The sequence below is a fragment of the Eupeodes corollae genome, chromosome 2 (assembly GCF_945859685.1).
Source record: "Eupeodes corollae chromosome 2, idEupCoro1.1, whole genome shotgun sequence".
NCBI classification, from domain to species: Eukaryota; Metazoa; Arthropoda; class Insecta; order Diptera; family Syrphidae; genus Eupeodes; species Eupeodes corollae.
In genome coordinates this window covers 55,968,200-55,978,987 of record NC_079148.1, presented here as the reverse complement: position 1 = coordinate 55,978,987, position 10,788 = coordinate 55,968,200, and the positions used below count along the sequence as shown (strand labels likewise).

General features: G+C 33.9%; 2 protein-coding genes across 2 annotated transcripts; one reads left to right on the top strand and one right to left on the bottom strand.

Annotated features, from left to right (window-relative positions):
• Positions 1-552: 552 nt before the first annotated feature.
• Positions 553-1,164, bottom strand: LOC129946894 (thioredoxin domain-containing protein 17-like). Its single transcript, XM_056057263.1, has 3 exons — positions 991-1,164; positions 836-920; positions 553-763 (listed from the first exon to the last, which is right to left on the bottom strand). The coding sequence occupies exons 1-3, from the start codon at positions 1,148-1,150 to the stop codon at positions 607-609; spliced, it is 402 nt and encodes a 133-aa protein (XP_055913238.1). The 5' UTR covers positions 1,151-1,164; the 3' UTR covers positions 553-606.
• A 7,457-nt stretch (positions 1,165-8,621) lies between these two features.
• LOC129948076 (follicle cell protein 3C-1) lies at positions 8,622-9,460 on the top strand. The gene is made up of 3 exons (XM_056058897.1): positions 8,622-8,715; positions 8,791-9,089; positions 9,152-9,460. Exons 1-3 carry the CDS (start codon positions 8,712-8,714, stop codon positions 9,332-9,334), a joined length of 486 nt encoding a protein of 161 aa, XP_055914872.1. The 5' UTR covers positions 8,622-8,711; the 3' UTR covers positions 9,335-9,460.
• Positions 9,461-10,788: the final 1,328 nt, after the last annotated feature.

Genomic DNA, 10,788 nt, shown 5'->3' with positions numbered 1-10,788 from the left:
TTAAAGTTATTGTTAAATATTATTTATGTTAGAATTAAGCCAAATGTTTATAAATTTGTATGGTGCAATAAATTAAAATGTAAACAAAATCACAATTACGGTGTTGTTGTAGTATTTGCCATTTGCTCATAGCATAATTCACAAACATTCACGTTAAACAAAAGATGGAATCCAATCAAATAATTTGTTTAGACTGCAATAGGAAATGAGATTAATGTCACTGGTACTTCTTTGTAAATTTGATTCACTTCAGACATTTTCTTTTTTCACCTTAAAAAAGCTTGTTCACCTTAATCTCCTAAATCATAATTGATAATCTAAAACAATTATCGTAATCGCTTTTATCATGAATTCTTGCATAAGGGAGCAGATAAGGTTTTTGCTTAAATGTAAAACAACTAAATATCAAAAAAAAATCAAACCAAATTTTCTATACAAATTTAAAACTTACTAAATAAAGTGCAAACAGAAGCAATTGATTGAACCAATAATATTTCTCAATAATATTTCTGAATTCAGCTATTAAATTTTACATACATTAAAAGACACAAATAGATAAAATGCATAAACATATTATTGATATTAATTTAACATTATTTAAATCAATTAATCATCAGCTTCAGTAAAAAACATTTCCAAAAGATCTTTATTTTCACATTGGGGTCCCTCCAGACGTTGATGAGCCTTCCATCGAATCAATGTTGGAATAACTTGGATGAGCACGTCTTTATCAGTTCGGAATGGATTTTTCATGTCTTTCCAACTGTGTAAAGATAAAAAACATTATAGTGTCTAGATAAATTTAAAGTAATTTGTTTCATATTTAAAAACTTACAAAGTTCTATCTCCAACATCAACGTACATGAAAATAGATTCTTTTTTAGCAAATTTTTCTACCGCATCCAATACATGAGGCTCAGCTAAAAACATTTAAAACATTTCGATAAAGAAGTAATTTTGTTTGTGAAAATATTCTCAATTTTAATTTACCTGAAACACAGTCTGGACACCAGGAAACACCTGTATCATTTTTACTACCAGTAAAATATACATTTACTTCATTTTTGCCGGTAAGTTTTTCTACGGAGCTCTTAAAAGCTTCGTAGCCTTTTAAATTGATTCTGTTAAACATCTTATTCACGAATGACATCAGTTTGACAGCATAAAAAAGTAATAGCTTAATATTTGTCTGCCACGCTTGACATTATAAGGTATGTTTGTTTTGAGACTGATAAGAACAAGTTTTGTTTCCTTAAACATTCTTTGACAATTTCTTTGGCCTTATTTTTTCACTTAGGTTTATGTTAGGCATGTTAGGTTTAAGTTTATATTAATTATGGAAATGAGTTGGATCCATGGCACGAAAAATTATCAAAATTAATATAAATTATTGATACAAAAATTTCAAATATGGTGACTAGAACAAAATAATATCCACCAAGTGCTCTTTCTATCGAATTGATGTCAATTTTGACAATAAAATCAAAAAAATATTTTTTTTTAAATTAAATTGAAATTCATTATTTAAAGGAAGAGAAACAGTTACAGTACATTTTTATTATTAACTTTTTATGGCGTTAAATATCTTCGGCCCAAAAGTAAACTTTACAGAGCAGGCTAATTAAAACGAACTAAAACTGTCTCATTAAAAAATTGCTCTTGATCTCATTTTCTCAAAAACTGAAATTCGATTGTTAGAAAATTTTACATTCAATTAATTAGTTATTAAAAATGTGTATAATAACCTTTTTTCAAAGTTTAATTAAAAAAACTTAACTTTGGATCAAAAAGGGTTTTCAAAATAAAGAAGGAAATAGTATTTGGAAAAAATAAAAACGACTAGTTGAGCCTGCAGACTTCGTACCGCCTAACATACAAGAAATTAAGTGATACCTTTTAACTAAACTTAATATATGATTTTGTAAAAAGTAATAAAATGAACATTAAAAATGTATAAAATTAAATAACTCATAAGCATATAGATACATTTTCATAAATCAAGGATTTCAAAGCCATTTTACGAACTCTATTATGGCTCAGACGCCAGGATCTTCTTCAATAGAATTCGGGATTTTATGAAGGCTATTTAAATAACAGATTTGTTGGGAAGGATACGGTCTTCTAGGTCAAATTAATAATAGTGGTCGCAAAATAATATTGACCAATAATGGGAGCGGATCGAAATTAAGTTTTTCAGAATTATGTATGATACTGTTTAATCATAATACTTTATGTCGAAAAATCTGTATTTCAAAACACTGTTAACTAAAGCATCGGTTCCCATCGATCACCGAAATCAAGCATCAATAAGCGAGTTTGGTAGAAAGATAATAGACACTATCTTAAAGAAATGCAAAAAGGCAAACTGTTGATATTTATTATGAAAAATTAACCCAAAACTTGAAATCTTAAAACTCTTAAGGAACACAAACAATGTACATTTATTAAAAGTAGTTTTATGTTATAAAAAATGTTATGATACTTAATTCTAAAAAAAATGGTTTTAAAAATTTTGAACTTCAAAAAACATATGAGAAGTGCCCTAGCTACGATATTAAAATAGTCCTGGACGATTTTAATGCCAAGTTAGGAAAGGAAGACATCTTTGGTGGAATAATCGGGAAGAACAGCCTGCCCGACAACACTTCCGACAATGGATACAGGCTCAGATTTTGCTGCGGGGCGAAACGTCATGAAAGCCAGTACGCGTTTTCCACACCTCAACATCCACAAAGGAACTTGGACTTCTCCAAATCAATATACCGTCAACCAGATTGACCATATTGCGATCGACGCCAGACACGCTTCCAGCATTATGGATGTACGAACTTTCCGAGGAGCTAACATCGACTCGGACCACTACCTCGTTGTAGCCAAGGTAGCACTTCGGATTTCCAGACCCAAGGCAAAACAGGGAGGTGCTGGGAGAAGATACAACGTCGAACGGCTACAATAGCCAGAGATCGCCAAATCCTTTTCCGACCGAGTTACAAGTAACCTCTCTCTAAGATCTCTGCCGCCAACACAATGTATCGAAAACCAGTGGCAACATTGCCAAGATGCAATCAGAGAAGCCGCCTCTGATGTGCTGGGTTTCAAACAGCCACCAACAAGGAACCCCTGGTTTGATTAAAAATGTCGGCAGGCAAATGCAGCCAAACAACAGACACGCAAAGCGGCTCTGCATAAAAGGACGAGAGCTGCTCATGAGCTCGATGAGCAGAAGAGTCGAGAGGAACGCCAGAAGAAAAAAGAGAGGGCAATGAGAAGCGTGCGATCGAAGATGTTGAGAGGTTTAAAAGCAGGAATGAAGTTCGAAAGTTTTATAAACAGGTGAAACGAAATTCACACGTACATACACCTAGAACCGAAGGCTGCAAAGACGAAAGTGCAAACATCATAGTGGAACCGCAGTCAATACTGAGGATATGGAAGGACCACTTCTGCAGACTGTATAATGGCGACGAAGAACTGAATTCCGCTGTCAGGCAGGATGGTCCATTCAATATAGATGACGAAAGCCAACAATCCCGTCCTCCCGAATTAGACGAAGTAAAGATTGCCATATCTAAGTTGAAGTCTAATAAAGCCGCTGGAGCGGATGGCTTGAATGCCGAGCTCTTTAAAGCAGCTGGAGATAAGTTGGTTAGGAGCATGCACCAACTTATTTGTATGGTATGGTCGGAAGAAAGTATGCCCGATGAATGGAACCTCAGTATTGTTTGCCGGATCCTAAAAAAGGAGACCCTCTAAACTGCACCAACTATAGAGGAATAAGTCTACTTAACATCGCTTATAAAATCTTCTCTGCCGTAATATGTGAACGTCTAAAGCCTATCGTCAGCAACCTGATAGGTCCTTATCAGTGTGGTTTTAGACCAGGAAAGTCCACTGTTGATCAAATATTCACATTACGGCAGATCCTGGAAAAAACTCAAGAACATCAAATCGACACCCACCATCTTTTCATCGATTTCAAGGCCGCATATGACAGCATCTACAGGACGAGCTGTATAGAGCCATGTCTAGTTTTGGCATCCCTGCCAAACTCGTCCGTTTGTGCAGGATGACCATGGAGAATTCACGCTGCTTCATAAAGGTTGGAAACAACTTAACAGAACCTTTTGATGTCAAAAAAGGTTTTAGACAAGGTGATGCGCTGTCCTGCGATTTTTTAACATCGTGCTTGAAAGAATAGTGCAGAGCTCACACGTCAACACTAGGGGCAATATCTTTCAAAAGTCTGTCCAATTACTGGCATATGCTGATGACATTGACATAATCGGAAGAACTCAGCGTGATGTCAATGGGGCTTTTGTGAGTATTGAGGCAGAGGCGGCAAAAATGGGTTTAACGGTTAATGAGGGCAAAACAAAGTACATGCTGTCGTCTAGAAAGGACATACAACACCGACGTTTTGGTCAAAACGTCACAATCGACAGACGTAACTTTGAGGTAGTCAAGGACTTTGTCTACCTAGGCTCCGCTGTAAACGCAGAAAACAACACCAGCGCTCCTGCTAACCGCTGTTTCTTTGGACTAAGAAAGCAATTGAGTGGTAAAGTCCTCTCTCGAGGGACCAAAGTGTTGCTATATAAAACCCTTATCATCCCCGTCCTTCTATACGGTGCAGAAGCATGGACCATGACAAAAAGCGATGAAAGCACCTTGGGTCGCTTCGAGAGAAAAGTTCTTCGTGTGATCCACGGTCTCGTATGCATCGAAGGGGAGTGGAGGAGAAGATGGAAAGACGAGCTGTACGGGCTGTACAGCGACGTAGACTTAGCCAGAAGGGTAAAAGTCCAACGACTAAAATGGCTGGGTCACGTAGAGCGCATTTAAACCAATGCTCTGGTCCCGAAAGTCTTCGAATCCGCACCCACAGTGCAGTAGAGGAAGACCGCGGATCAGTTGGCGCACACAAGTGTAAGGTGACCTCACCCAACTTGGAGCGCGAAACTGAAGACATCTAGCTAGGGACCGAGCTAGATGGAGAAGTTTGTTGGGTGAGGCCCTAGTTCACACAGGACTGTAGCGCCACCTTAAGTAAGTATAAGTGCTTCTTCTTGACTGCATAAATACTCCAAATTAAAATTTGTATAATTTCAAATGCGTTTTACTCATAACTGCATTTTTTTAATTTGGCGGGACTCATTACTCAAAGAATTCTAAACCGCTTCTTCTCTATAATACATGAACTAAAAGAAAGCTAACAAATCCAATACATAAAATACGTGGAGAATCCAACTCATAATGTGTGATCAATAAATAGACAAACTTTATTTAACAACGATTAATCTTTTCTTTCATTTAAATAACCTTCAGAAAAACGGTCAAAATTTACTCCTTGAACAATTACCATGTTGGTTTAAAAGCCCATAAATTATTCCAATTATTAATATAAATTATACGCTATATGTTTTCCAGATTTTGTTTCTATAATTTGACTGTTAAATTCGTAAATCGAAATAATACAATTAAAAAAAAAACACTTGAAAAACAGACTCTTTTTGGAATTTTAAGGTTTTGTATTCAATTCGATGTTCACTGAAAAATGTTGAAAGCAATGTTTCTACGCTTAAAATGATGGGTGTTCGAATTATATATAATTTAATAATTTTGAACCGTAAGATTAAATTTGCGTGATATGTTGATAAAATTAAATAATTTCTTTATGAGAAGATAATGTTGTATTTGCATGAAAAGTAATCACTGGCTACTTGTAAAAAATTTAAGTAAATACTAACAAATGTAGAAAAAGCCAAGATTTCAAGAATTTACTTAGTTTGGTATGCATACAATTTAGTTTTTCTAGTACCCTTAAACTAGTTTCTTAATACTACAAAATTATCTAAAATCGTTGGCATATACTGTTCTCTTCATATGTCCTAAATGCAATGGAGAATAAATGTGAAGTAGATGCTATTTACACCGACTTTAGTAAAGCTTTTGATTCGGTAGATCACATTATTTTACTGAAAAAACTTCAATATTTTGGTTTTCATTTTGAGATGCTTCAATGGATCTCTTCGTATTTAGAAACCAGAACTCAACGAGTAATTATTGACCACAAAGTTTCGAGAAGTATAAAATGTTTCTCCGGCGTTCCGCAAGGGAGTCATCTTGGCCCTTTACTTTTCCTAATATATATTAATGATATAGTTGACATAATACAAAATTGTAATTATCTACTATGTCCTGGTGATTTAAAATTGTACTTTAAAATTAAAACCATTGATGATTGTGTGAGAGTTCAACAAGATTTGGACCATATTTCTACATGGTGTTCTTTGAACAGTTTGAAACTTAATATTGGAAAATGCAAAGCTATATCGAATCGAATCTTTTGTCTAAAGTTAACAATATCGAAGATCTAGGCGTTAGTTTTGATAATACTTTGTCTCCAAAAAAGCATATAGATTTCATTGTGGCTAAGGCGAACACCCTAGTTGGTTTCATTAAAAGGAATAGTAAGGATTTTACGGATCCTTATGTTTTACTAACCCTTTATACCTCACTAGTTAGGTCAACAATCGAATATGCTGATGTGATTTGGAACCCATGCTATAGAGTTCATTCTGATAGAATTGAACAGGTCCAAAGGCGGTTTACTATATTTGTGTTTCGTAAAATGCGTTGGAATTTTAGTCCAGACTATAAAGCTAGGTGCCAATTGCTCGGGATAAAATCCCTAGAATCTAGAAAAAAAATTCATGATGTAATGTTTGTGAGAGATATACTTTGCTATCATAAAAAAATTCCGTTTTTTTCTGAGATTTCCATTTATGTACCATCTAGACAGTTAAGAAAAAGTTGTTTCCTTTTTGAAAAACTGCATAGAACAAATGATGGAAAAATGAACCAATATCACTAGCACTTTCCTCGTTCAATGAAGTATGTGTTATTTTTGATTTTCATTTATCTCGAGATAAATTTAAAATTGAATAATTGTATAAGTTTATATTTTAAATAAATAAGTACAAAAATTTGTAGTTGCATCTGTTAAGCCAATCGCTTGTAAATAAATAAATAAAAAAAGATAATTTAAAGTGATTTGAAATTGTTATAAACCTTTAAATCGAATAATTTGTTTGTAAAAACGAAAATTCAAAATTCTGATGAAAGTTTGTGTTTTCGACACTGGACACCTTACTCTACCTAACACCTTTTGATGTATGATATGTATGTATATAGCAAACAAATTGCTTGCAGCTGTAAGCTATGCTATTCGCCTCAAAGCTTCGTTGCTGTGGACTAACAACAACATTGGCCACTACGTAATTCTTAGAAAAAGGTGTTGGTGGAGATGTGTACTCTGAACGACTGAAATTAAGTCTGTCATTTCGCCTTCCTAATCATTGTAGCGTGTTCCAAGCGGACCTTTTGGCGATAAAAGAAGTCGTGTCCTGGCTTAAAGAAAACGTGATATCAACATCTGATATCCGTATCTTCTCATATAGTCAGGCCGCTATCAAATCTTTGTATTCTGTCTTTACAAAGTCTATAACAGCCCATTACTGTCGATCGTCTCTAATACAGATGGCACAACAGTTTAATATTCACCTAGGCTAGGCGTGATGACAATTGACTTTTGCAGAAGCTGTATGGACGAGGAAGAGGAGGAAACAGTTCTTCACCTTCTATGTACATGATTGGTAGATCTAAACGATCTAAATCATATCAGCATACTCAGCCTCTCCTTAAGGGACTCAAACTGGTTCTATTGAGTTTAGGAGGAAGCTTCCAGATTCATCTGGTATCACATTGGGCCATTAAACTGGCCTAAGTGTGTTCGATTCCATCATAGACAGCCATTTTAACCTAACCTAGCCTAACTAAATGAAAACCTCGGATTTCCAACATATTTTAAAACAATGCTCATCTTTAAAAGAAATTCTTCATTCCCTTATTTTAGAGTTTGAGAACCTAACCTTATAACTCCTTGGTCACATTTTTTTTAACAATTTGTGCTTTACAACTCAACATTTTCTCTTTCAAAACGTTGGTATTCTTGAATTGTAACTTGTGGGCACTTTAGGAGAAAAAACATTAAGTAGATAGATTGCTTTTAAATTAGTTAAAAATGCAATTTTTTTGCTTTTGAACATTCACAAGTATTTACTATAAAATTATTAACTTAATAGAAGCTTGAAAATACTAATGCATATTTTAATTAATAGTTTTAAAGCATTTACTTTGATTGTATGCCTCAGTCTTTTATTAAATACTTTAAATATTTGCTATCGCTGATGACCCAATTTTACAAATTGTATTATTCTTTTAAATTTCATAAAAAATGTTAATTATCTCTAAATAAATAATAAGGAAACGAATTTTCTGTCTCTAGTTCATTGTTATTGTTTTCTTTTTTTTCTTTACAATTTGTATCAACTCAGTCGCTGACCTAGGTTGTTGTTATATTTGTTGCTTAAGTTGCATTTTAACATTCGACTTGACCAAATTTGTCACCTTAATACCTCACTTGGAAATGCAAGTAACAACTCAAGGTTGCCTGAAGGTAGGGAAAACAGAAAAATGCAAAAGAAGCGGATATTTGATTGTTTATGTCTACCTCCCCATTGATCAGCAAAAAGTGATGTCAATTCCATCAGAAGCTATGTGAAAAAATGAAATGTTTAAAAGCACAAACAAAAATGGTTAATGGCATAGTTATTCATTTGCACTGATTTACATCAAACTAAAAATTCATAATGGGTGAGGGTGTAACAAAATATAGTAATTCAAATTTTAATTCTGTTTATATTTGTTTTTCTTAATTTGTTGTTTTAGTTTTCTTGAGAGGATTATTCATTTTGGCAACATGTCTTGTTCTTGTGCAATGTTCAACAGTAAAAAAACCAAAGGACAAAGTTGAAACGACCACAAGCAAACCAAATTCATTGCCTTCCGAAGTCAAACCTGCCAATACAACAACTCCATGCACATGTGGTGTCTTTTTGACAAATCAATTTGTTAAGGGTTCCGATGAACAACCTAAAGGAGATCCAGCTATGATTCAAGAAGTCAACAAAGTATTCCCTTGCAACGTTATTGGACAGAAGCAATGCCAAACTAAATGCTTAGAATCTGTGAGTTAAATTTTTGTTTAAATGGTTTGTTTTTCTTTTATATTAATGTTTGTATTTCAAAGATTGTTGCTCATCTTCCTAATTCTGCAACAGTGTTGTGTGCAACACTTGGCAGAGATATTCACAAGCAACGCGCATTCCTCTTTATCAAGAACTGCAAAGACACTTGGATCAATACCAATATAGCCGCTGGAAAGGAATATTGCTGCAAGGATGGAGTCTCATACCAATGTCCATTGGTTTAGGAAAGGTGTTACCAAATGATTGTTGATTTATATTGTTATTGAAATGGTTTAAGGAATATTGTTTAAATTCACATTAAAATAAATATTTGTTTATGATAAAATAAAAATGAAGATGTGGTTAGTTTCAAAAAATGGTATCAGTACATAAGGTTGCTAAATACACAAAACTTATCTACTACTAAAAGAACTTACTCGAGATTTGTTTTTTAAATTTCTTGAAAGGGAATGATCTTTGATGAAAGACGTCGAATATGCACAAACAATAACCACCTTGTGTAGAACTAGTAAATTTTATTTCAATCGACAATATAAAGTTGAGGGTTCTCTTCACATATTGGTGGCATTTACTGGGTTTCTTTTGAAGCCTATACAAGAAGAAATACTTTAATTTTTCTCATTGATGCAATAATAATCATTGTATCATTTGAAAAGTTAAGACAAAAAACATCTAAAAAACAAGGATTGGGCATAACCCATCATATCATAGCTCATTACAACACACGGGGTAGTTCATCACCTCCGAGAACTCATCGTGAAAACAAACATTTACAGTGAACAATCATACATTAAGATGAATTGTCTGCTGTAATGAGCTATGTCGAGTGATTGGTTGTGATAAGAAACCCTGTGTCCAGTTATGGTAATTGCATTGACCTCAGAAAATATTAATAAACCTTTAGTTTTGTCATGAATACAAACTTTTTGAAAAAAGTATTCAATTTTAAACAGAGGGCCTGTTACCTCCTAACCTATTTTGCTATCCACTTTAAATGATTATGTCGATTCACATGAATATTTCAAAAAAATTTCCTAGGGTTAACTTAAATTTTCTACCTTTTGAAAGCGAACTCTTATAATTATTCTCTGACCCAGAGAGCTATCCGTTCGATCGAAGAATTCTCCGAGTTTAAACAATTCGAAATATATTTTAATTTAATTCGGATTTTTTCCAATAGCTGTTTGGAATTTTTCTTCGACATGTTTTTTAACTCCCCCACTAAAATGCGTTGAAGTTTTACAAGTTAAGGTTAGGTAAATGGGCTACTGGTTGATTATCGCCACACTTAGATCAATGTAGATCCATTGGGATACCCTGAAGTATTGAACTTATAAATCTATGATATCTTTTCTATGCATCGTCTTGCTCTAGCCGTTCTAGGGATCTAGTTTTGTCGAATTTGGTTCTTAATTTCCTAGCCGTGGCACAGGTTTCAAGGCTTTTTTCATCTTTCATTAGTTTTTTGAAGTAACTCCTTACCATTGATCTGTTTTAGTTCACAAGATGGTTTGTTTATAAACTTGACAGATGAATGTTTTTCCGAATTCCTCGCGGAACAAATGCAAAATTCAAATAGGGTAAGAAATATGTGAGAAACAAAAGGTACACATTTTTCTTTTCATCCTTGAATAAACGTTTCCAGGACAATGGCAAACGAAAAGCAATACGAATCCAG